The 26,480-nt window shown below is 49.3% G+C and overlaps 4 protein-coding genes across 5 annotated transcripts; all 4 read left to right on the top strand.

Moving 5' to 3' along the window:
- The first annotated feature begins 446 nt into the window (after nt 1-446).
- LOC101763870 (probable leucine-rich repeat receptor-like protein kinase IMK3) lies at nt 447-4,140 on the top strand. Its single transcript, XM_014805526.2, has 2 exons — nt 447-2,215; nt 3,131-4,140. The coding sequence occupies exons 1-2, from the start codon at nt 499-501 to the stop codon at nt 3,775-3,777; spliced, it is 2,364 nt and encodes a 787-aa protein (XP_014661012.2). The 5' UTR covers nt 447-498; the 3' UTR covers nt 3,778-4,140.
- Nucleotides 4,141-7,709: 3,569 nt separating this feature from the next.
- LOC101764270 (laccase-23-like) lies at nt 7,710-11,676 on the top strand. 2 transcript variants are annotated; one of them, XM_004977554.2, is made up of 3 exons: nt 7,710-7,960; nt 8,068-8,488; nt 10,263-11,676. In XM_004977554.2, exons 1-3 carry the CDS (start codon nt 7,808-7,810, stop codon nt 11,474-11,476), a joined length of 1,788 nt encoding a protein of 595 aa, XP_004977611.1. In that variant the 5' UTR covers nt 7,710-7,807; the 3' UTR covers nt 11,477-11,676. The 2 variants fall into 2 exon arrangements, with proteins under 2 accessions (XP_004977611.1, XP_022684433.1); XM_022828698.1 differs by lacking the exons at nt 7,710-7,960; nt 8,068-8,488 and adding an exon at nt 8,503-9,668.
- A 6,402-nt stretch (nt 11,677-18,078) lies between these two features.
- LOC111257837 (L-type lectin-domain containing receptor kinase IV.4-like) lies at nt 18,079-20,421 on the top strand. The gene has a single exon (XM_022828005.1). The coding sequence runs from the start codon at nt 18,129-18,131 to the stop codon at nt 20,187-20,189; it is 2,061 nt and encodes a 686-aa protein (XP_022683740.1). The 5' UTR covers nt 18,079-18,128; the 3' UTR covers nt 20,190-20,421.
- A 2,915-nt stretch (nt 20,422-23,336) lies between these two features.
- On the top strand, nt 23,337-25,705 carry LOC101753759 (L-type lectin-domain containing receptor kinase IV.4). The gene has a single exon (XM_022828656.1). The coding sequence runs from the start codon at nt 23,352-23,354 to the stop codon at nt 25,470-25,472; it is 2,121 nt and encodes a 706-aa protein (XP_022684391.1). The 5' UTR covers nt 23,337-23,351; the 3' UTR covers nt 25,473-25,705.
- The last annotated feature ends 775 nt before the right edge of the window (nt 25,706-26,480 follow it).

Raw genomic sequence — 26,480 nt, 5'->3', positions numbered from 1 at the left:
CAATCCACACAGAGATACCTGCAACTGCAATCCATTCAGATCAGGATTGAAAATCATGCAGCAGCATTATGGAAAACCACAATGCTAGCTAGCAATCCATTCGATTCGGTCCTCAGCCGCATAAAAATGTCCGAATCGAAGCTAGATTGTAGATGAAGTAGCTGCTGCATGCCAATTGCCAAACAGAAGGGACTCGCTTCAGCTACTTCTTTTGTTGTTGGGCTATTAATTACCTTAGGGCCTTTGTTGGGCCTAGAATAATAACCAAGTGGGTGGGCCTGCAGTCCCAAACAAAAACAACAACTGGGTCGGAATGTCGGATGGGAAGGAACTAGCCGTTACAAAAATAATTAAACCGCCTGGCCTGGCCCACTGCTACTAGCCGTTGCGCCACCCATTCATCAACACACCCACGGAGATTGCAGGGGAGGAGAGGCAGCAATCTCTACTGCTCTTCTTCTTCCTCCTCCTCCTCCTCTTCCTCATCAACAGCCCACAATGCTGCCGCCGCCGCGCCTCCTGCTCCTCCTCCGCTGCTGCTGCGCCGCGCTCCTCCTCCTGCTCGCTCCACCGCCCGCCGCCGCTCGTGGCCACCACCCCGCGGGCGACGGCGTCGTCATCTCCCAGGCCGACTACCAGGGCCTGCAGGCCATCCGCCACGACCTCGCCGACCCCTACGGCTTCCTCCGCTCCTGGAACGACTCCGGCCTCACCGCCTGCTCCGGCGCCTGGGCCGGCATCAAGTGCGTCCTCGGCAGCGTCGTCGCCATCACGCTCCCCTGGCGGGGGCTCGGGGGCACCCTCTCCCAGCGCGGCCTCGGCCAGCTCACCCGCCTCCGCAGGCTCAGCCTCCACGACAACGCCATCGCGGGGCCCATCCCCGCCTCCCTCGGATTCCTCCCCGACCTCCGCGGCGTCTACCTCTTCAACAACCGCTTCTCCGGCGCCGTCCCCGCGTCCATCGGAGGATGCGTCGCGCTCCAGTCATTCGACGCCAGCAACAACCGCCTCACCGGCGCCGTCCCGCCCGCCATCGCCAACTCCACCAAGCTCATCCGCCTCAACCTCAGCCGCAACGCGCTCTCTGCTGACATCCCCGCGGAGGTCGTCGCCTCCGCCTCGCTCCTCTTCCTCGACCTCTCCTACAACAACCTCTCCGGCCCAATCCCCGACGCCTTCGCAGGCTCCACCAAGTCGCCTTCCAAGCTCCTCCTCAACAAGGACTCCATCACCGGGAGCTACCAGCTCGTCTTCCTCAGCCTCGCGCAAAACTCCCTCGACGGGCCCATTCCCGAGTCCCTCACAAAGCTCGCCAAGCTGCAGCACCTCGACCTCGCAGGGAACAGCAAGCTCAACGGCACCATCCCCGCCGAGCTCGGCTCCCTCGCCGACCTCAAGGCGCTCGACCTCTCCAGCAACGACCTCAGCGGCGAGATCCCGCCGAGCCTCGACAACCTCACCGCCACGCTACAGTCCTTCAACGTCTCCTACAACAACCTCTCCGGCGCCGTGCCGGCATCACTCGCCAACAAGTTCGGGGAGCCCGCCTTCACCGGGAACATCCTGCTCTGCGGCTACTCTGCTTCCACGCCCTGCCCAGCGTCCCCATCCCCGGCGCCATCTTCACCCGCCGAGGAGGCGCGCGGCCGCCGCAAGTTCAGCACCAAGGAGCTCATACTCATCATCGCCGGGATCGTCATCGGTCTCCTCATCCTGCTGCTCCTCTGCTGCCTCCTGCTCTGCTTCCTCACAAGGAAGAGGTCGTCTTCCAGCAGCACAACTGCAGCAAGGAGCGGGAAGCAGGCGGCCAAGGATGCCGCCGGCGCCGCGGCGGCCGGGCGCGGCGAGAAGCCAGGGTCTGGCGCGGCGGAGGTGGAGTCCGGCGGCGACGTGGGCGGCAAGCTCGTGCACTTCGACGGGCCGCTGGCGTTCACGGCGGACGACCTGCTGTGCGCCACGGCGGAGATCTTGGGGAAGAGCACCTACGGCACGGTGTACAAGGCCACGCTGGAGGACGGCAGCCTGGTGGCCGTCAAGAGGCTCAGGGAGAAGATCACCAAGGGCCACAAGGAGTTCGAGGCCGAAGCGGCGGTGCTCGGCAGGATCCGCCACCCCAACCTGCTGGCGCTCATGGCCTACTACCTGGGGCCCAAGGGCGAAAAGCTCCTCGTCTTCGATTACATGCCCAAGGGCAACCTCTCCTCATTCTTGCACGGTCAGACTTCGTTTCTTCACTCTTGCTCTGTTCTCGTGTCCTGTTCAGCATTATTAATTTTTGCATTCGTATATGGATGAGAAATCCTAGTTGATAGCAAATTCCTTATTCGTAGGACAAATGGTAGGAATACTGTCAATTGACAGGGAATTTTGCAGTATTAATGTATTAGTGAATTGGCATGCGACCTCTCCTGTAGCTTGTTAACTGCTAGTATGTTTTAGCAAAGGCATGTTCTGAAGTCTGAACATTTACAGATTCAGACGTTGCAAAGATTGATACAACTGTATTTCTGTTAGCAGGTTCAACTTAGAGTTGCAAATTTTGAAATGCAGCTGCTTTTGATTTATAAGAGTAAATTCAGTTTAGACCTTAACTTGTTCATAACCAATGCAGAATAGTTCAGTAGCATGCACGAACTGCTAGTGTTAGGTTCAGTGACAGTGAAAACAAACTAGCACCTTGTGCAACTTTTAGTGGAACAAGTGATGAATTAGCATGTGTTGTCCAAGTAAAGGATTGGAATTTGTTGTCTCAACTACATTGTTACTATTTCAAATCTGTTGATAATTCTGTTCCCAGCTTAGGATTTTTCAGTGTTCAGAAACTTCTGAACTGAAACTCTACAACAATTGTGATCTGAAATCTGAAGCTGCACTGAAACAGAGTATGCTAACAATTGGGCCTAACAATTGAAATTGAGCTTAACCAGTTGATGAATTAGATATCCGGTACTACTTTATCAGCATTATTAAACTTTCTTTTATGAAATCTCTTGATAAATCTGCTGCCAGCTACATATTCCTTCCACATCTTAGTATGCTTTTGAGCTGAAACTCTGCACTTTTTTAACACATGCTGAAACTGAAACTCTGAACTGACTCTAGACGTTTCCTGATGAATGTATTGATGCAGCTCGCGCACCCAACACGACGGTGGACTGGGCGACAAGGATGACAATCGCCAAGGGCACAGCCCGTGGCCTCGCCTACCTCCACGACGACATGAGCATCGTGCACGGCAACCTGACCGCCAGCAACGTCGTCCTCGACGAGCAATGCAACCCCAAGATCTCCGACTTCGGCCTGTCCCGTCTCATGACGACTGCGGCGAACTCGAACGTGCTGGCGGCGGCAGGCGCCCTGGGGTACCGCGCGCCAGAGCTGTCAAAGCTGAAGAAGGCGAACGCGAAGACGGACGTGTACAGCCTGGGCGTGATCATCCTGGAGCTGCTGACAGGCAAGAACCCCGCGGAGAGCACGAACGGCATGGACCTGCCGCAGTGGGTGGCGTCCATCGTGAAGGAGGAATGGACCAGCGAGGTATTCGACCTGGAGCTGATGCGCGACGCCGCCGTGGGGCCCGTCGGCGACGAGCTGATGGACACGCTGAAGCTGGCGCTGCACTGCGTGGACCCGGCGCCGTCGGTAAGGCCCGAGGCCCGGGAGGTGCTGCGGCAGCTCGAGCAGATCAGGCCGGGGTCGGATGGCGGCGCCGGGCCGAGCGAGGAAGGTGCCGGCGCGCATGTGCCGGCGGCTTCAGCAGCAGGAGAAGATGAGTAGCAGCAGCAGCAGCACGAGCGCGCTTCAACAGCCGAGAATCGCGAGAAGAAAAGCAATGGTTTATTAGCTAGAAAAGAGATATCTAAGGATTCTTTGATTCGTTTGATCCTGAAGTATTACTTCTACTTCTACCACTGGGGGTGATCGGAATGTCGGATCACCCCTTAGTTTTGTGTTTACTAGGTAATTTTCAGTTTGTATAGGCAAATATTATTTGCACTCGCACTAGAATCAGCGGCTGTATGTAGCAGCCTAGGAACTAGGATGGGAAAGAGGATAAATACTACTGCTATAATGATGCATATTTTATTTATTTGATTACCTTGTCCATCATGAGGATCATGATGATGAACAGTTACTGAATTTTTCATACTGTCTTTGTTCATGCTGTCCAACAGTGGATGTGTTCCAGCAGATTTCAGCAGTACAGAGTTCAAAGTGATGCCTAGAAATAACAGGTGGGGTACTTCGGGGTGCCACAAACAGAAAGCTCCTGCTAACTACAAGACATGCATGCCGACAAAACGACACAACGGTCACTGAGGAACAACTGATTGGCACTGCTTCGTGTTGTGTTGCAACACCATTTTTGTGATCACACCAACGCAAACAGGCCTTTGGTCACAGGAATGACATCGCCAGACGAAAGCAAAGAAAAAAAACGGTGCAGCAAGCTTTTCTTCCTTTGAGGTGCCGTGTTCAGGCCGAGATTGACGGACAGAAGAAACTCAGACACACGGCAATCTAGATCCGTTTTGTCAAATCGCACAAGTTGGGTTGTTAGAGCTGTCTGATCTTGAGCACACCGGTCAACTTAAACAACCTATCCACCAATGCTACTTAAGGATTCTTTTGCTTCAATTATTTCCAATTTAAAAGGTTCACAAAGGTTACCTTTTGCTTAATTAGTAGTACTCTCAAATGCATGGCACAATCAGCTCGTTGCTGGTTGCAGTGGAGTGACTGCGATGCGGTCACAATCAGCTTGTTGGTTGCACAACTGCACCATCTCTTTGGCTCCCTACTTCATGCTAAACATGCATGCAACTCATTATAGTAAGTTTTCAGGTGTTTCGACTAATCACTAGCATTATTTCACTGGGACTGTGGGCATTTGTGTTCCGACATTTTCTTTGTTTATTTGAGATTTGTCTCACATGTCAAACCTTCATTGCATTGCCAACAGAGTTCAGAATTAAGCTTGGTCATTCCAGCAGTAATAAAACTCAAAAACATGAGAAATCGTATCTCAGTCTTGAGCTTTATCCGAGAAGTAACCATCCCATGCCATGAAATAAGTTCCTTTTTAATTAAAAAAATTGTAGATGGAAGCTAGTTGGGGGCTGGTATGCTTGCACATCAGCATGTGAAACATCTTTTCAGTTTTTCAAGGACAAGTAGTGGAGCACAAGAGTTGTTAGATGCCTCCAAATTAGCATCGAGCTACATCCCAGCCTTGCATTATAAAATATTTATTTGAGCCCCTTGCCACCAAGCAAATCTCCCCCTTTTATGCCAAATTGTGTTTCTTCCCTTCCTCCTCAAGATTCTTGCTCTTCTTTCCATTTGACTTTAGACTGCCTTGAATTGCAAGAAACCGTCTGAAGCTAGAACAGATCGGGTACTTGCCTACTGAATCCATGAACAGTATGTGGTGGTTAGCACTTAGCACACAGCACAGCACGCTTCATGTTGTACTTTTGCCAACCACAGCTCATGGACATGAATCATTTGATGCAACAAAGTATTTGACAACTTTACAGTTTCAAAGTCTGCCAAAAATATACGTTTGAACAATAATCTTCTTCTTAATCGAAAGATACGCAGCTCTCCTGCGTATTCACGAAAAAAAATATGTTTGAACAATAATTTGTTTTCCTTTTACTGAAGAGCAAAAGCTCCTAGCACTGCTTGACTCTTAAAAATAAGTTTGGTTCTGAATTCTGATTACCCACAAGTCTAAATTTGTACTGAAAATCCATCTATAGTTAAGATATAGTAGTACAGGTATGATCAATGAAGCAAATTTACTACTCTCGACACGTTCGATCTCTATATCACATGACAAGTTCAGGCTAGTATACGCCGCATCTTAATTACTTGTGGTTCAGTGGTGCAAGCAACAGAAAGGAGACAATCTAGATGAAGTGATGCACTTTTGATCCTTGCAGAGCATAGAACTTTAAATGTCGTTATGGTGACAGTGTAGTTATACTTCCATGTAAAATTTGGCAGTAGTGCAAGATGAACAACCCGTGCCAAAGTAAAGATTCAGTTAGTCATATTCTCGGAAAGAGTGGATACGAAGAGATATGACAGTCAAAAAAGCACAGGAGAAAGTTGTTAGTGACCTCATGGTTTCAAGGGATTTGGGATGTGAAAAAAGTTGATGCAGGAATAGAATTAGGAATGAAGTCTTTGGTACTAACAAAAAGGAAGCAAAAGCTAAGGATCCTTTTTTCCAAGTGGAAACATTTGCGGGACTAGTGGCCCCACTGGCTATGATTCCTTAATTCATGCATAATGATTCTCCTAATGGAACATGCATGCTCATGAGCATAATTTGAGATAAAGAAGCATGTGATGCAAAATGGTAATTGATGCTAAAATGCAAGTTGCAGGCAGCTCTATATATGGTCCTTAGTTAGGATGTCATGTTTATTTATTAGTATTTCTGGTGAATTGAAATGCTGAAAACATACTGCTGACCATGAATCTGCTTTTAATTTAAAGCATGCCTAAGCATTTGGCTTTTGGAGCTCTGCCTGATTAACAAACGAACATGAGGCCGGCTGCTTTAATTTCTCTGCTTCATCTTTAAATATAAACATTGAAGTACTTAGCCTATCACATTTGATTTGAGATATATTGGATAAAATTCCAAATGGTAAAGTTGATGCGTGTTGGTTTTGGATCTGATTCAGCTATCAAGTGATCAAGTTCCATCGATGGTGACAAGTTCTCATCCATGTACACAAATATGCATGTCATATGGATATGCGCAAAGTGTGAACATTGAAGCCAATCCATGACGATGCAACGTTAGATGACAGAGGATGTCCTTTGTAGGATAAGGTCTGCCGACCAATATATGCCACACTCATTGATCTTGGAAGCTAGGTTCTATCTTATCATGATGATGTTTGAGTCTGCCCTTGAGGATTTCCAGAGGAGAGGAGGAACTAAACTCGTGATAATGGAAGCATGATCACAGGAGTCACCTTGCCAAAAGATTATGTATGATGCAAGTATGCAACACTAGATGATAGAGTGTTTCGTTCCCGGAAAAGAGCTTACAAATGATACAAGACCACACGCATTCGTTACTGCTTGGAAAGCTGTGTTATTATGATGCTTCAGCTGCCCTTTGAGGACGGATCTTCATCTTCATATGCAGAGGAAAATATACTAGACTTGCGATGGAGGCATGAGCAGGCAATTAATAATTGAATTAGCAGTGGAAAACAAAATGTTCCTTGACAATACTAGGTAGTATTAGCTGAGCAAAAAGGATGAGATCGAGTTGGCCAATGCAAGTTACCATCACTAAGACAAGTCGATCTGTTTCCTGAGGTTGAAATGGAAGCACACACAGTGCAGCAGCTAGTGGGTGTACCAAACTGGAGTCAGTGTGCTTGTTAGTGTCAGTGGCATGCACGTTGTTGAATAACGGACATGCATGCATGACACAACTCAAGGTCAGAAAGAGAAAGCAGTTATTTTTCAAAGAAGAAAGTGAAAGCAGATGGGAGTGTCAAAAGATGAGGCCATGCCCATGCATGCATTCGTTCGCCAACAACAGGATCGCTTGAGGACCTAACCAGAAAACCACCGCTGTCTACGACTTTGTAGCTGCATGGTAGCCAGGATCTCTGTTTGGCCCCTCCTCCACCTGCTCCTGCTCCTGCTCCTATATAAACAGAGCTCGGTCGCCTGCAGCTTGCATAAGCAATTCTGAGGTCTTGCATTGCAAGAGTTAGGCAGCAAACTACCTGGCATCCATCCAGAGTTGCTGGTTACAGCAGAAAGAATGCAAGCAGCTGTCGGCATGTCAAGGTCAAGCAGCATGTCGTCGTCGTCCTACTCCTCCTCGCTGCTCTTCACCACCGCCCTTGCTCTTCTCCTCTGCTCCTCCCTGATGATACAGCCGACCATCGCCAAGGAGCAGTACCATGAGTTTGTGGTAATCGATCTCTCTGACAATTAATATGACATAATCGATCATCATGTTAATTACTGTTAGCTAGTTCCAGCAGCCCCATGCCTAATTGCCATGCATGACGCATGCAGATCCAGGAGGCGTCGGTGACGCGGCTGTGCCGGGAGCACAGCATCATGACGGTGAACGGGCAGTTCCCGGGGCCGGCGGTGGAGATCAGCGAGGGCGACTCCCTCATCGTCCGGGTCATCAACCGCGGCAGCTACAACGTGACGGTGCACTGGCACGGCGTGCGGCAGATGAGGACGGGATGGTCCGACGGCCCCGAGTTCGTGACGCAGTGCCCCATACGGCCGGGGCAGAGCTACACCTACCGCTTCACCGTCGCCGGGCAGGAAGGCACACTGTGGTGGCACGCCCACAGCTCATGGCTCCGCGCCACCGTCCACGGCGCCCTCATCATCAGGCCCCGCGCCGGCGTTACCGCATACCCCTTCAACGCAGTCGCCGGCGGCGGCAAGCCTCCCGCCGGGGAGATCCCCATCCTGCTAGGTACGTACGAGTACGTCGTTTTCAATTATACTACCTTGCATTTCAACTTTCTTGGAGGGTCAATACGTTACCATACTTGATCATCATCCTAGTAGCTAGACCGCCATTGATATGCTGGACATGATGGCCATCATTGGTGCTGTGCCGCTACTGAATTTTTACTGCATTTGCATGGCAGCATGTACACCCATCTCACATCTATTGTAAATTTTTTACACATGCACAATGTATAATACTCATGCATCATGAACTACTACACGGTAGCTCGGCCGACTATGCTACTCATTTCACTAGTTGCTGTGTATGTATGCTCATGTCCAATAATCGCATATACACACACAGGTCAAAACTCTTGCACAAATGTACCCTCACTCTCATTTCTTCCCCCAAACTAACAAGTAAAAACTCGATCGACACAGCTAGTACTATCTGCGTTCTTAAATATACGATGTCATGATAAACTAGTTGGTTCATTTTTTTTAACTAATTAGCTTGTCCTAAATATCGTAGCTTTAATGTTGGCAAGGAGTATGCCCTGAATTCGAGTTGAGAAAAAAAAATAATCAGGCTTCAACCTAGCTAGCTACCGAAAAGTGTGCAACACCCATGGTATCTCCCACCGACTAACCTACTAAGCTTGTGGAAGCTACTTTGATTGGCCAGGTAAGATTTTGCAAGTGTGGTGTGGGCCAGAGAGAATATAGAAGAAAATAGAGATGATTAGCATTTCCTTTTTCTCTTTTCCCGCATGTTAGTCAGTGTTATCATTCTGTTAGTTGTTGGCTGCTGATACCAGCTGCTTGCTTAATCATTAGCTTAGCTAGGTCTAGCTAGCTAGGTGCGTGAGAGTCAACACACTCATGAACCATGCAACCGACTTGTGGGTCCAACAACTCTCGTACACCAAAGCTGTGTTCCCTGGGAGGAACAGAACAACGTACTGCTGGTTCACTAGATCAATGCACACTGTTAATTAGGACTAATACGGACAGGTCTGAATCTCTGATCATCTTGCCTATGCTAATGTTGGTACATTTCCTATCGATAATCACCACTAAGTTCATCAGCTGCCAAGGCAAAAAAGAAAAAGAAAGAAAAAGAGGTTTTATGCTTGCCTCTGAAGCATTCCGAAAGGCAAACGGCTTCAGAGTTGTCTCTCCTTCGGAACCAGAAGAGCTCTGTACGTATATACACTGAACTAAAAGAGCTCTGTACGTATATATACTAAACTAATATACACATAGGTCTTAATTTTGTTTATCATGTACAACTTTTTCAAGCTGCATAATCAAAATTGCATCATTAGGCTGCTGCTTTTCTTTGGGCTGGCTGTGTTGCACAATAGGCCCACATTCCACAATAGGCCTAACATGCATGCATGCATCTACCCCCTTCTACCACATGGAGGAGGAAAAACTAAGCACATTCTAAATCTTTATTCTTATCTATTGTCAATCAAAATCAGGATTGCCACAATGTTTGAAAAGGGTAATAAAGCTACATGAATCCTTAATAAAATTGGTTTAGCAAAATTCCGGAGAGGTAATTAATGCACTGCCCGGTCATCTCGACCGATTGCATTTCAACTTTCGCAAAGAATTCAACATAACAAACTAGTTAATGCACTGCACAATGTTTGTCGAGTGCCCGATGGAATGCACTCAGCAAACATACTTGCACTCGGCCTACACCCAGTTTCCGGTAGTGACTGAACGTGTACACATGTTTTTGCTTCGTGATTAAAACTGTGTGGTTCATGGGAACGTGGGTGCAGGGGAATGGTGGGACATGAACCCCATCGACGTGGTCCGCACGGCCACCCGCACCGGCGCGGCGCCCAACATCTCCGACGCCCTCACCGTCAACGGCCAGCCCGGCGACCTCTACAGGTGCTCGTCCAAGGACACGACCACGTTCCCGGTGAAGTCCGGCGAGACGAACCTGCTGCGCTTCATCAACGCCGCACTCAACACGGAGCTCTTCGTCTCCCTCGCCGGCCACACCATGACCGTCGTCGGCGCCGACGCCTCCTACACCAAGCCCTACTCCACGTCGGTGCTCATGATCGCCCCCGGCCAGACCACAGACGTCCTCGTCACCTTCGACCAGCCGCCCGGCCGGTACTACCTCGCCGCCCGCGCCTACGCCAGCGCCCAGGGCGTCCCCTTCGACAACACCACCACCACCGCCATCTTCGACTACTCCTCCTCCAGCGGCAGCAGCAGCAGCAGCAGCCCCGCCATGCCGACGCTCCCGGCGTACAACGACACGGCGACGGCGACGACGTTCACGACGAGCCTGCGAGGCCTTCGCAAGGCGGAGCTCCCATCCCGCATCGACGAGAACCTCTTCTTCACCGTGGGCGTCGGGCTGTTCAACTGCTCGAGTGGCCAGAAGTGCGGCGGGCCCAACAACACGCGGTTCGCGGCGAGCATGAACAACGTCTCCTTCGTGCTGCCGTCCACCGTGTCCATCCTGCAGGCGCACTACGGCGGCGCCCAGGTCCAGCAGGGCGTGTTCACCGACGACTTCCCGGCGAACCCGCCGGTGCAGTTCGACTACACGGCGCAGAACGTGAGCCGCGCGCTGTGGCAGCCGGCGCCGGGCACGAAGGTGTACAGGCTCAAGTACGGCGCCGCCGTGCAGCTGGTGCTGCAGGGCACCAACATCTTCGCCGGCGAGAACCACCCCATCCACATCCACGGCTACGACTTCTACATCCTCGCCGAGGGATTCGGCAACTTCGACGCCGCCACCGACACCGCCAAGTTCAACCTGGACGACCCGCCGATGAGGAACACGGTGGGCGTGCCGGTGAACGGGTGGGCGGTGATCCGGTTCGTGGCGGACAACCCGGGGGTGTGGCTGATGCACTGCCATCTGGACGTGCACATCACCTGGGGGCTCGCCATGGCGTTCCTCGTGGAGGACGGCGTTGGGGAGCTGCAGTCTCTGGAGGCGCCTCCACCGGACCTCCCACTCTGCTGATCAAAAAGGCTCAAAGGATTATTAACACTTGCAGATTCAAAAGTTTTTGGCCATTATTCATCTGCTTACCGGATGCTGATTATTTCAGATTTTATATGTACCAATTCACATTTCTTATCATCACAGCCTAGCTGTCTACATTAAATTCATCAAGAAACATTGCCGATTCAATTCAGATATAAAATCAAAGGTTATAAGCATGAGCTTTGCTGCATTTGGTACATTTATGTTTCTAATAATATTGATTCAATTCACTTACTGCTAATTATACTTGTATAGACAAATCATAATGATTTGAACATAACCAATGAGTAGGAGAAATTTACTCTCCTAGACAGACAGAGGTAAAATTGCAGCCTTTGGAAACTTTCCAGGCCAGATTATCAAACTAGAAAATGCAGGCACAGCATGTTGTACGTGATAGATGTATCCAAGTCTTGTTTTTACAGAAGAAATGAATTAAGCACTATGTTTCTGTGCTGTAAAACTATAATAAAGAAACTAAAAACAGCTAGCAATGCAAGGATGGTTACCAGGTACGAAATCAGCCTCTCGCGGACGCGGACGGTGCCCGAGCCCGGGTCGAGGAAGGCGGCTTGGCACCTGGCGCTCAGCTCTCGGTCCGTCTCCGGGTAGCAGCGTTGTTGGACTTCCTCATTGGTGAGGTCGCCGAATTGGTTGAGGCCGTACACGTCTTGCCCAGCGGCGGCGTTGAGCCGGACGACGACGCGGCGGTTGCCCTTGAACAACCCGTACCGGCACCTCTCCTCACCGACGTCTCTGTAGGTCTTGCTGTACTTGGCCTTCCACCCCACGAACATCCGGCGGGTCTCCTGCTCGTATTCCTCCCCCGTTCCGACCCTGGGCCCGAGGAAGCCGCGGTATATCTCTTCAATGGAGTTGGCGCTGAGACCATTACGTGATAGGTGTTGAGGACAGTCATTGCACTTTTGGATATTATATGTCTCGATCAGAGAAGAAGCTGTGTACACTGGGAGAATTGCCAATCACCACCACCATGGTAAACAACAGGATAATCGTCAGCAGCTTGCATTCGGCATTGGAATTGGCCGTGGCGAGCGGCGGCTGGAAGGAGGGTGCGTCGTTAGAGAGAGTGCGTGTGTTTCAATTTCAAACAGTTCCGTTCCCCATCCCCATCCCGCCAGATCCGGTGAGACCACCTTTCCCTACCCTGCCCCAATACTCGCTGGTATCGTTCACCTGCCTCCTCCTGCACCAAAATATTATACCATGCACGTAGAACTAGCATGTCTCAACGGCCCTTCCTCCAGCCCACGTCGCCGGCCCCTCGCCAACCACCTCCCGCCGGCCCCTCGCCAACACTCCCCCACGTCGCCGCAGCTCAGCCTATAAAGTGCCGCCCAAACCTCCGCCGCCTTCACCCTCACCCGAGCCCCAGTTTCCCAGCTCCCCTGCTGCGCCGCCGCCAAAGCCGCCGGAGCCGAGCGCCGCCGATTCGCCGCGTCCGGGCCAGACGGTGCACCTCGTCGCGTCCCGTACTGTTCGAGTTGCAGACGAGCCTCTGCGACTCAACGGTTTCGCGGACGCAACAAGGAAGGAGCTTGAGCCTGCAAGTGTCGCATGACTCCGGAGCGGCGCGTCACTGCAGCAGCTGGGCCCGTCAAAAGGTGCGGCGGCGACGGGAACCTCCCGCTGCCGGTCTCCGTCGACTGGCGTGGCGTGACCCCTGGAGTGAACTGCGGGATGCTGGAGTGAACTGAACTGCGGGATGCTGGAGTGGGGTGGCTCTTACCCCGTGATCCGCCCGCGCATGGGATGGGAGTGGCCCCTGCGATGGGAGTGGCCCCTGCGAGGCTGCCTCGGGCGGTCGTCTGGCGGCGGCTGGAGCTTCGGGGCGAGGTGGCGGTGCGTGAACGGGAGATGGCGAGGGGGTTTGGCCGGCGGAGGTGGGCGGCTGCGCGCGAAACAGAGGCGGCGGCGCAAATGGCGGAGCACGCAGCCGACACCTGTGACCTACGCCCGGCAGCTGGAGCATTCTCAACGCATGCAGTGGAGTGGCAACGCGGGCAGTTGAGACACGCCCCTGCTCCCCACGCAGTTGTGGGACTACGGGGGCGGCGGCATGTACTGGGGTAATTGCTCGTGGGTTACAGCCCCGACTTTTACATCCTGAAGAATTCTTGGGGACAATCATGGGGGGAATCCGGCTACCTCTACCTTCCTCGCACTCGTAACTGCAGGATGCTCGACAGGGGTGGCTCTTAACCCCGTGATGGGTTGGGACTAGTCAATTTCATATGTAACGGGTCGACTCTTAACCCCATGGTAGGCTCCATGATGGAGGTGAGATTTTTAATGAGACGACCGATATCATCATTTACAATTTTAAGTAAAATTATTCTCCTTGTGTTCTCATGCTTGATGCGTATTCATCTTTATTTTTTTTAGAAAGGTAACAGATCAAGTGCAAATTAGGGAATCTAAAATTTTGAATCAGATTCATAGGATACCAAGATGGAGCCAGAAATGGGACGATTTTGCGCCTGCCAGGATTTTTTTCTCTATCCTAGTAGAAAAAGCAAAACCCCGTGTCGCCCGAGGCCTCCTGCAGCACCGCCTGCGCCGCCCCTCTGGTCCGCGCCGCCGCTGCCCCGCGGCCTCGCCTAGCGTCGCCAGCCGCCTCTCCTCGCCCTGCGCCGCCGTCGGCTGGCACGCCGCGCCGCCTCCTGCACGTCGCCGACGCACCACCGCTCGCTCCGCCTGCCCGGCCCTCGCGCCTCGCACACCCGAGCCGCCACCGCCTGGAAGGTGAATGATGGCATTCGAAACCACATGGAGATATGCAAATGCTGTGAACCAATTCTGGCATTCCAGTGCAATAGACCGCACAGAAGATGTCATCAAGACAAGACTTGCCAGTCGATCACAGGTTCAAAGAAGTGGGGCAATATCATTGCATCAAACTTTCAATGCCGTACAAATTATGCTGTACCAATGCTACTTAAGGATTCTTTTTGCTTCAATTATTTCCAATTTAAAAGGTTCACAAAGGTTACCTTTTGCTTAATTAGTAGTACTACTTTCAAATGCATGGCACAATCTATCAGCTCCTTGGTTGCAGTGGAGTGACTGCCATGCGGTCACAATCAGCTTGCCTGTTGGTTGCACAACTGCACGATCTCTTTGGCTCCCTACTTCATGCTAAACATGCAACTCATTACAATAAGTTTTCAGGTGTTTCGACTAATCACTAGCATTGTTTTCACTGGGACTGTGGGCATTTGTTCCGACATTTTCTTTGTTTATTTGAGATTTGTCTCACATATGCCAAACCTTCATTGCATTGCCAACAGAGTTCAGAATTAAGCTTGGTCATTCCAGCAGTAATAAAACTCAAAAACATGAGAAATCGTATCTCAGTCTTGAGCTTTATCCAAGAAGTAACCATCCCATGCCATGAAATAAGTTCCTTTTTAATTAAAAAAAATTATAGATGGAAGCTAGTTTAAGCAAACCATGGGCGCTGGTATGCTTGCACACCAGCATGTGAAACATCTTTTCAGTTTTTCAAGGACAAGTAGTGGAGCACAAGAGTTGTTAGATGCCTCCAAATTAGCATCGAGCTACATCACAGCCTTGCATTATAAAAATGTTTACTTGAGAGCTCTTTTATGCCACCAAGCAAATCTCCCCCTTTTATGCCAAATTGCGTTTCTTCCCTTCCTCCTCAAGATTCTTGCTCTTCTTTCCATTTGACTTTAGACTGCCTTGAATTGCAAGAAACCGTCTGAAGCTAGAACAGATTGGGTACTTGCCTACTGAATCCATGAACAGTATGTGGTGGTTAGCCCTTAGCACACAGCACAGCACGCTTCATGTTGTACTTTTGCCAACCACAGCTCATGGACATGAATCATTTGATGGAACAAGTATTTGACAACTTTACGGTTTCAAAGTCTGCCAAAAATATATGTTTGAACAATAATTTGTTTTCCTTTTACAGTGGAGCAATAAATCTTTTAGCACTGCTTCACTGTTAAAACTAAGTTTGGTTCTGATTACCCACAAGTCTAAATTTGTACTGAAATTTGTACAGGGTATGATCAATGAAGCAAATTTACTACTCTCTTGACACGTTTGACCTGTATATCACATGACAAGTTCAGGCTAGTATACGTCACATCTTGATTACTTGGTTCAGTGGTACAAGCAACAACAAAAAGGAGACAATCTAGATGAAGTGATGCACTTTTGATCCTTACAGGATACAACTTTAAATGTCGTTATGGTCAGACAGTGTAGTTATACTTCCATGTAAAATTTGGTAGTGCAAGATCAACAACCCGTGCCAAAGTAAAGATTCAGTTAGTCATATGCTCGGAAAGAGTGGATACGAAGAGATATGACAGTCAAAAGCACAGGAGAAAGTTGTTAGTGACCTCATAGTTTCAAGGGATTTGGGATGTGAAAAAAAGTTGATGCAGGAATAGAATTAGGAATGAAGTCTTTGGTACTAACAAAAGGAAGCAAAAGCTAAGGATTCTTTTTTCCAAGTGGAAACATTTGAGAGACTAGTGGCCCCACTGCAGGCTATGATTCCATAATTCATGCATAATGATTCTCCTAATGGAGCATGCATGCTCATGAGCATAATTTGAGATAAAGAAGCATGTGATACAAAATGGTAATTGATGCTAAAATGCAAGTTGCAGGCAGCTCTATATATGGTCCTTAGTTAGGATGTCATGTTTATTTATTTTTTCTGGTGAATTGAAATGCTGAAAACATACTGCTAACCATGGATCTGCTTTTAAAGCATGCATAAGCATTTGGCTTTTGGAGCTCTTCCTGATTAACAAATGAACATGAGGCTGATTTAATTTCTCGAGCTCTTTTACGGTGCACAATACTACTACCAAGTGGTAGTATAGAGTATAGACTGTTTTTTGATATGGGTAAAATTATAATTAGTACAACATATATTATTCGAGGATTTTTTCCCGCTCGGCCGCCGCCACCACCCGCATGTGGCACCGGTCGATCTGACAGTGCTCAGCCGCCGCCGCCACCCGCACACCGCGGCGCCCGTCGATCTCCCAACAATACCAATTTACATATTTTCAATCATACCCCTATAATACCCATACTGCTCATGCAGACTACCTATACTACAGCTTAAGGTTTTAGTGGTATACAATTAATCTCAACCGTCAGATCTTACACATGAGTTCTTTTCAAACAGTAGTATAAGGTAGTATTGTGCACCGTAAAAAAGCTCTAATTTCTCTGCTTCATCTTTAAATATAAACATTGAAGTACTTAGCCTATCACATTTGATTTGAGATATATTGGATAAAATTCCAAATGGTAAAGTTGATGCGTGTTGGTTTTGGATCTGATTCAGCCATCAAGTGATCAAGTTCCATCGATGATGACAAGTTCTCATCCATGTACACAAATATGCATGTCATATGGATATGCACAAAGTGTGAACATTGAAGCCAATCCAGGATGTCCTCTGTAGGATAAGATCCGCCGACGAATGCCTCACACTCATTGATCTTGGAAGCTAGGTTCTATCGTATTATGATGATGTTTGAGTCTGTCCTTGAGGATGTCCAGAGGAGAGGAGGAACTAAACTCGTGATGGAAGCATGATCACAGGAGTCGCCTTGCCAAAAGATTATGTATGATGCAAGTATGCAACACCAGATGATAGAGTACGTATGTTCTCTGTTTCCTTTTCGGAAAAGAGCTTGCAAATAATACAAGGCCACACGCATTGGTTACTGTTTGGAAAGCTCTGCTATTATGATGCTTCAGCTGGCCTTTGAGGACGGATCTTCATCTTCATATGCAGAGGAAAATATACTAGACTTGCGATGGAGGCATGAGCAGACAATTATTGATTAAATTAGCAGGGGAAAACATAATATTCCTTGACAATACTAGGTAGTAGTATTAGCTGAGCAAAAAGGATGAGATCGAGTTGGCCAATGCAAGTTACCATCACTAAGAGAAGTCTATCTGTTTCCTGAGGTTGAAATGGAAGCACACATACACAGTGCAGCAGGAGTCAGTGTGCTTGTTAGTGTCAGTGGCACGCACGTTGTTGCATGCATAACGGGCATGCATGCGTGAAACAACTCAAGGTCTGAAAGTAGATGGAATCGGTTGTTGTAATTAATCCATATTTAATACTCCTAATTACTATTACTACGACGTGAACCAAACTTAAATTTTCGTCCGTGACCCAAACAGGATCCACTGTTCGGGCTGGTGTTCTTGGATCCCATGGATTGTTGCTGGTTGACCGGCGTTTGCCGGTCATGCGACTGGCGTCCGTTTCCGGTGAAGGTGAAAGTAGGCGTTCAACAGATGAACAACACGTGCTATTGATGGGCTTAAAAAATCTGCAGACGTCTAAAACAGTCGTCATCGAAGATGATGACTTGTCAAATTGTACACCGCGCGGTTGCTTTGACCAGCAAAGTTTGGCAACCGGAGCGGTCAAGTGGTAAATTTAAGCTTTGACGACGACTCGGGCTTCCTCTACATTGAATTGAGTGGACCGAATTACTTGGCTTGGCTGGAGGATCAAGGAATTGAATGATAGATGGCACTCGATCGACACATATTGCGGAGAAGCTTTGCCTCGTCTAGCTTAAACATGCTTCATCATCCTTGCTTTCTGCACTTGCAGTATCCCATCCTCGTGCTTCTCCTGCTGTCTGTGCGCCCTGACGCCGCCGTAGCTGACGGCGGCGAGTTCATCTTCGATGGTTTCTCCGGTGCCGACCTAAACCTTACCATGGACGGTGACGCTTCAGTCGCCGACGGCCTCTTGAGGCTAACCAGCGGCCGACTCTCGTTCTTAAAAGGTCACGCTTTCTACCCTTACCCTCTCGATTTCACAGAGGTCTCAAATGGCTCCTCCCTGGCATCCTTCTCTACAACATTTCTTTTCTCCATTATGGGGCCTTACATTGACCTTAGCAGCCATGGTCTTGCATTTGTGCTTTGTTCCAATAAAGATTTCTCTAGCGCCCTTCCTGGCCAGTTTCTTGGCCTTCTCAATCAGTGGAATAACGGTAACGCAACAAATCATATCGTTGCTATCGAGCTTGATACCATAATGAACTCGGAGTTCCAAGACATTGACAGCAACCACATAGGGGTTGACATAAACGGTCTGATTTCAGTTTCGTCGGCAACGGCAGGTTACTATACCCCTACCCATGCGTTTCGGAAGTTGAGCCTCACCGGTGGACAGCCCATGCAGTTGTGGGTGGACTACGACAGCAACCAAGCCATGATGAATGTCACAGTGGCCCCTTGCTGCCTGTCCTCCAAACCCAGCTGGCCGCTGCTATCAGTCGCATGTAATCTGTCAACCGTTTTGCCAGGAACGGCAGTTTATGCTGGATTTTCCTCAGCGAATGGCGTACTTGGCAGCAGACATTACATTCTGGGTTGGAGCTTCAAGCTCAACGGAGAACCTGCAGCACTCAACTACTCCGCCTTATCCATCAAGACTATCCAAGAACTTGCGGCGCAGCTTCAATATCAGCCACACACCAACAAGATCAAGACAATAATATTATGTGCAGCTCTTTTGCCAACTGTTGGAATCGCCATAGCTGTTTCTGCCACTCTTTTCAAGCTCCATATGAAGAGGCGATTAGATGCAAGAAGAAATCAACTGGAGTGGCAGAGGGAGTACGGACTTCCATCCTTCACCTACAAAGATCTACTGATTGCCACAAGTGGATTCAAGGACAAGATGCTCCTTGGTAAAGGAGGTTTTGGGAGTGTCTTCAAGGGACTACTTCCCCATTCAAATCGGACAGTTGCTATTAAGCGGGTGTCGCCAGAGTCGAAGCAGGGGATGAAGGAGTTCATGGCCGAGATCGTCATCCTTGGTCATCTCCGCCACCGCAATCTTGTCCAACTGCTTGGTTATTGTCGGCACAAGCAACAACTCCTTTTGGTGTATGACTATATGCCCAATGGAAGCCTTGATTGCCACTTACACACCCAAGATCGCAATCTATGCTGGGCTCAAAGGTTCCGCATCATCAAAGGCATTGCATCCGGTCTTTTCTACCTACACGAGGACTGGGAGCAGGTCGTCATCCACCGGGACATCAAGACCAGCAACGTCCTCCTTGACGGGGAGATGAATGCAAGGCTGGGTGATTTCGGCCTCGCAAGGTCCCATGCTCATGGAGCTGACGCTCACACAACACGTGTGGCAGGAACGTGGGGTTACATTGCCCCTGAGCTGGCCCGGCTTGGCAAGGCAACCAAAGCGACCGACATCTTTGCCTTGGGCGTGTTGATGATGGAGGTGGCCTGTGCAAGGCGGCCGATCTGGGTGAACAGCGCTGATGGAGAGCCTCTTGCGCTGGCAGACTGGGTGCTTGCGGCATGGCGACGTGGCTCCATTACTGACGCCATCGACCCGAGACTGGATGACTATGTGGAGGAGGAGATAGAGGTGGTACTGAAGCTTGGCCTACTGTGTTGTCACCCATCGCCGAACGCCAGGCCTCGCATGCGCCTTGTGATGCAGTACCTTGACAGGGATGCAGCGCTCCCAACAGACTTGCAACCTGATACTTTGCTGATGAGCAACTTTGATGTGAGCCAGGATGATAATGAAATGCACGAGCAGCATGCCATGTCATGTCCAACGACGGCTATAACCGATCTTTCCAGAGGAAGGTGATTGAAATTCTTGTGCTACTTCGTGATAGTTACGACAAGATCGTGCTCTTGCTTGGTGTTGGTTGCTTTATAGAGCTGCTTTTGCTGCTCATCTGATGTGCTGCTCTATGGCAGAGTTTCAATTAATCCCTTTGGCGTTTGTATCAAATCCTGTAATATTGTCCACTCCATAATGTGCATTTTGAACCAGAGCATTTTTCATTTGAGATTATAATATTCTATACCTACAGTAATATGATCTATCTTAGATGCGTGTAGCACAATGAGGTTTAAAGAATAGTTGTGTTCAACGAGCATAAGCCGGCCATTTTCAGAATGTTGTAAGTTTTTGTCAAATTTCATTCTTTTCGATGATTACTCAGGACACTTAGAGCTCCCAATTGCTAGCAGTCTGGTCGTCTATATTTGATTATTAGGCAAACAACTTTTTGAATGCTACTCCTCCCGTTTTAAATACACGAAGTAATTAGCTTGTCATAAACATCACAACAGGAGTAATATTAACTAATTAAGACGTTCTCATTCACCCCAAAACAACCAATACATGTAGCAAAGGCGTCACTGCAGCAGCTGGGCCCGTCAAAAGGCGCGGCGGCGACGGGAACCTCCCGCTGCCGGTCTCCGTCGACTGGCGTGGCGTGACCCCTGGAGTGAACTGCGGGATGCTGGAGTGAACTGAACTGCGGGATGCTGGAGTGGGGTGGCTCTTACCCCGTGATCCGCCCGCGCATGGGATGGGAGTGGCCCCTGCGATGGGAGTGGCCCCTGCGAGGCTGCCTCGGGCGGTCGTCTGGCGGCGGCTGGAGCTTCGGGGCGAGGTGGCGGTGCGTGAACGGGAGATGGCGAGGGGGTTTGGCCGGCGGAGGTGGGCGGCTGCGCGCGAAACAGAGGCGGCGGCGCAAATGGCGGAGCACGCAGCCGACACCTGTGACCTACGCCCGGCAGCTGGAGCATTCTCAACGCATGCAGTGGAGTGGCAACGCGGGCAGTTGAGACACGCCCCTGCTCCCCACGCAGTTGTGGGACTACGGGGGCGGCGGCATGTACTGGGGTAATTGCTCGTGGGTTACAGCCCCGACTTTTACATCCTGAAGAATTCTTGGGGACAATCATGGGGGGAATCCGGCTACCTCTACCTTCCTCGCACTCGTAACTGCAGGATGCTCGACAGGGGTGGCTCTTAACCCCGTGATGGGTTGGGACTAGTCAATTTCATATATAACGGGCCGTACTCTTAACCCCGTGGTAGGTTCCATGACGGAGGTGAAATTTTTAATGAGGCGACACCGATGTAATCATTTACAATTTTAAGTAAAGTTATTCCCCTTGTGTTCTCATGGTTGATACGTATTCATCTCTATTTTTTTTAAAAAGGTAACATATCAAGTGCAAATTAGGGAACCTAAAATTTTGAATCAGATTCATAGGATACCAAGATGGAGCCAGAAATGGGACGATTTTGCGCCTGCTAGGATTTTTTTCTCTATCCTAGTAGAAAAAGCAAAACCCCGTGTCGCCCGAGACCTCCTGCAGCACCGCCTGCGCCGCCCCTCTGGTCCGCGCCGCCGCTGCCCCGCGGCCTCGCCTAGCGTCGCCAACTGCCTCTCCTCGCCCTGCGCCGCCGTCGGCTGGCACGCCGCGCCGCCTCCTGCACGTCGCCGACGCACCACCGCTCGCTCCGCCTGCCCGGCCCTCGCGCCTCGCACACCCGAGCCGCCACCGCCTGGAAGGTGAATGATGGCATTCGAAACCACATGGAGATATGCAAATGCTGTGAACCAATTCTGGCATTCCAGTGCAATAGACCGCACAGAAGATGTCATCAAGACAAGACTTGCCAGTCGATCACAGGTTCAAAGAAGTGGGGCAATATCATTGCATCAAACTTTCAATGCCGTACAAATTATGCTGTACCAATGCTACTTAAGGATTCTTTTTGCTTCAATTATTTCCAATTTAAAAGGTTCACAAAGGTTACCTTTTGCTTAATTAGTAGTACTACTTTCAAATGCATGGCACAATCTATCAGCTCCTTGGTTGCAGTGGAGTGACTGCCATGCGGTCACAATCAGCTTGCCTGTTGGTTGCACAACTGCACGATCTCTTTGGCTCCCTACTTCATGCTAAACATGCAACTCATTACAATAAGTTTTCAGGTGTTTCGACTAATCACTAGCATTGTTTTCACTGGGACTGTGGGCATTTGTTCCGACATTTTCTTTGTTTATTTGAGATTTGTCTCACATATGCCAAACCTTCATTGCATTGCCAACAGAGTTCAGAATTAAGCTTGGTCATTCCAGCAGTAATAAAACTCAAAAACATGAGAAATCGTATCTCAGTCTTGAGCTTTATCCAAGAAGTAACCATCCCATGCCATGAAATAAGTTCCTTTTTAATTAAAAAAAATTATAGATGGAAGCTAGTTTAAGCAAACCATGGGCGCTGTCCTGCGTATTCAGGAAAAAATAGAAGAGGAAGTCAAGTTGCTCCCAGAGTTCACTTGGAACTCACTCTGCTTTGCTCCTTGTACATAGGCCTACTGGGCCTCTATTGGGCCGTTGGCGGAAGGGCCCAACTATCGTTGGAGCAAGCAAGCCATCAGATCAAAGGATCCCCTGCCATTTGAGAGCTCTCCCGAAGTCTCGTCTCCCTGGTACAGTCCAGAGAGAGGCGATTTCCTCTCCCATCGCCGAATTCTCTGTATAAAACTAATTATACAGAGAATTAGAGGTTAATTTGGAAGACGAATCTATAAAGCTTAATTAATACATGATTAGCCTATATTTACTGTAGCATCACGCTGTCAAATCATGGATTAATCAGGTTTCATAGATCTGTCTCGTGAATTAGCTTTCATCTGTGTAATTAGTTTTGTAATTAGTCTATATTTAATACTACTAGTAGGCGGGCCGGTGTTCCTGGATCCCCTTTTGGATTGTTGCTGGTTGACCGGAGTTTGCCAGTCATGCGATTGGCGTCCGTTTCCGGAGAAAGTGAGGTTTGTCCGGGCGTTCAACGGATGACCAGCAAAGTTTGGCAACCGGAGCGGTCAAGTAGTAAAGTTACTTTAAAGCTTTGACGACGACTCGGGCTTCCTCTACATTGAATTGAGTGGACCCAATTATTTGGCTTGGCTGGAGGATAAGGAATTGAATGATAGATGGCACTCGATCGACCCATATTGCCGAGAAGCTTTGCCTCGTCTAGCTTAAACATGCTTCATCATCCTTGCTTTCTGCACTTGCAGTATCTCATCCTCGTGCTTCTCCTGCTGTCTGTGTGCTGGGCCACTGACGCCGCCGTAGCTGACGGCGGCGAGTTCATCGTCGATGGTTTCTCCAGTTACGACTACCTTACCATGGACGGTGACGCTTCAGTCGCCGACGGCCTCTTGATGCTAACCAGCGGCCGACTCGCGCACTCAAAAGGTCACGCTTTCTACCCTTACCCTCTCCATTTCACAGATGTCTCAAATGGCTCCTCCCTGGCATCCTTCTCTACAACATTTCTTTTCTCCATTATGGGGCCTTACATTGACATTAGCTCCGATGGTCTTGCATTTGTGCTTTGTTCCAATAAAGATTTCTTTAGCGCCTCTCCTGCCCAGTATCTTGGCCTTCTCAATCCCTTGAATAACGGTAACGCAACAAATCATATCGTTGCTATCGAGATTGATACCATACAGAACGATGAGTTACAAGACATTGACAGCAACCACATAGGGGTTGACATAAACGGCCTGATTTCAGTTGGGTCGGCAACGGCAGGTTACTATACCCCTACTCATGCGTTTCATAAGTTGAGCCTCATCAGTGGACAGCCCATGCAGTTGTGGGTGGACTACGACAGCAACCAAGCCATGATAAATGTCACAATGGCCCCTTGCTGCCTCTCCAAACCCAGCCGGCCGCTGCTATCAGTCGCATGTAATCTGTCAACCGTTTTGCCAGGAACGGAAGTTTATGCTGGATTTTCCTCAGCGACTGGCCCAATTCCCAGCAGACATTACATTCTGGGTTGGAGCTTCAAGCTCAACGGAGAACCTGCAGCACTCAACTACCCCGCCTTATCCATCAAGACTATCCAAGAACTTGCAGCGCAGCTTCAATATCAGCCACACACACACACCAACAAGATCAAGACAATAATATTATGTGCAGCTCTTTTGCCAACTGTTGGTATCGCCATAGCTGTTTCTGCCACTCTTTTCAAGCTCTATATGAAGAGGCGATTAGATGCAAGAAGAAATGAACTGGAGTGGCAGAGGGAGTACGGACTTCCATCCTTCACCTACAAAGATCTACTGATTGCCACAAGTGGATTCAAGGACAAGATGCTCCTTGGTAAAGGAGGTTTTGGGAGTGTCTTCAAGGGACTACTTCCCCATTCAAATCGGACAGTTGCTATTAAGCGGGTGTCGCCAGAGTCGAAGCAGGGGATGAAGGAGTTCATGGCCGAGATCGTCATCCTTGGTCATCTCCGCCACCGCAATCTTGTCCAACTGCTTGGTTATTGTCGGCACAAGCAACAACTCCTTTTGGTGTATGACTATATGCCCAATGGAAGCCTTGATTGCCACTTACACACCCAAGATCGCAATCTATGCTGGGCTCAAAGGTTCCGCATCATCAAAGGCATTGCATCCGGTCTTTTCTACCTACACGAGGACTGGGAGCAGGTCGTCATCCACCGGGACATCAAGACCAGCAACGTCCTCCTTGACGGGGAGATGAATGCAAGGCTGGGTGATTTCGGCCTCGCAAGGTTCCATGCTCATGGAGCTGACGCTCACACAACACGTGTGGCAGGAACGTGGGGTTACATCGCCCCCGAGCTGGCTCGGCTTGGCAAGGCAACCAAAGCGACCGACATCTTTGCCTTGGGCGTGTTGATGATGGAGGTGGCCTGTGCAAGGCGGCCGATCTGGGTGAACAGCGCTGATGGAGAGCCTCTTGCGCTGGCAGACTGGGTGCTTGCGGCATGGCGACGTGGCTCCATTACTGACGCCATCGACCCGAGACTGGATGACTATGTGGAGGAGGAGATAGAGGTGGTACTGAAGCTTGGCCTACTGTGTTGTCACCCATCGCCGAACGCCAGGCCTCGCATGCGCCTTGTGATGCAGTACCTTGACAGGGATGCAGCGCTCCCAACAGACTTGCAACCTGATACTTTGCTGATGAGCAACTTTGATGTGAGCCAGGATGATAATGAAATGCACGAGCAGCATGCCATGTCATGTCCAACGACGGCTATAACCGATCTTTCCAGAGGAAGGTGATTGAAATTCTTGTGCTACTTCGTGATAGTTACGACAAGATCGTGCTCTTGCTTGGTGTTGGTTGCTTTATAGAGCTGCTTTTGCTGCTCATCTGATGTGCTGCTCTATGGCAGAGTTTCAATTAATCCCTTTGGCGTTTGTATCAAATCCTGTAATATTGTCCACTCCATAATGTGCATTTTGACTAGAGCATTTTTCATTTGAGATTATAATATTCTATACCTATAGTAATATGATCTATCTTAGATGCGTGTAGCACAATGAGGTTTAAAGAATAGTTGTGTTCAACGAGCATAAGCCGGCCATTTTCAGAATGTTGTAAGTTTTTGTCAAATTTCATTCTTTTCGATGATTACTCAGGACACTTAGAGCTCCCAATTGCTAGCAGTCTGGTCGTCTATATTTGATTATTAGGCAAACAACTTTTTGAATGCTACTCCTCCCGTTTTAAATACACGAAGTAATTAGCTTGTCATAAACATCACAACAGGAGTAATATTAACTAATTAAGACGTTCTCATTCACCCCAAAACAACCAATACATGTAGCAAAGGGTTTTCTACCACTTAACTATCCCCTCCTATACAAGTATAGAATACAAGACATACACAGCAAGCGTATCCTCATCTTCGTCCTCCTTCTGTCTGTCGTCTCGGCCGGGGCTGTTCATCGCAGCGATCAGTTCATCTACGATGGTTTCTCTGCTGGTGGTGGTGAAAGCAGAAGCAGCAGCAGCCTGAGCATGGATGGCCAAGCTTCAGTCGTCCACGGCTTCTTGAGGCTAACCAGCGGGCGTCCCACACATCAGTTGGAACTGGACGCTGGCAACTTGTTACTGGATACAGGTGACGCTTTCTACCCATACCCTCTGGGCTCAGCCGCAGAATCATCAGACGGGCTGCTGCCATTCCTTCTCCACAACATTTGTTTTCTCCATCACTGGGCCTCACACTTACTACAGGAATCTGCCTGGTGTCGTGCACTCGTGCTTGCCCAGTATCTGTTGAC

This window comes from Setaria italica, chromosome VII (assembly GCF_000263155.2).
Source record: "Setaria italica strain Yugu1 chromosome VII, Setaria_italica_v2.0, whole genome shotgun sequence".
Classification (NCBI taxonomy): Eukaryota; Viridiplantae; Streptophyta; class Magnoliopsida; order Poales; family Poaceae; genus Setaria; species Setaria italica.
Note: the sequence above shows the minus strand (reverse complement) of the source record. Positions and strands in the feature narration are given on the sequence as shown.

Coding starts and splice junctions, on each gene's coding strand:
- LOC101763870 (XM_014805526.2), top strand. CDS start 499: ATGCTGCCGCCGCCGCGCCTCCTGCTCCTCCTCCGCTGCTGCTGCGCC. Junction 2,216..3,130: donor CCTCTCCTCATTCTTGCACG/GTCAGACTTCGT, acceptor GTATTGATGCAG/CTCGCGCACCCAACACGACG.
- LOC101764270 (XM_004977554.2), top strand. CDS start 7,808: ATGCAAGCAGCTGTCGGCATGTCAAGGTCAAGCAGCATGTCGTCGTCG. Junction 7,961..8,067: donor AGCAGTACCATGAGTTTGTG/GTAATCGATCTC, acceptor TGACGCATGCAG/ATCCAGGAGGCGTCGGTGAC. Junction 8,489..10,262: donor GGAGATCCCCATCCTGCTAG/GTACGTACGAGT, acceptor ACGTGGGTGCAG/GGGAATGGTGGGACATGAAC.
- LOC111257837 (XM_022828005.1), top strand. CDS start 18,129: ATGCTTCATCATCCTTGCTTTCTGCACTTGCAGTATCCCATCCTCGTG.
- LOC101753759 (XM_022828656.1), top strand. CDS start 23,352: ATGGCACTCGATCGACCCATATTGCCGAGAAGCTTTGCCTCGTCTAGC.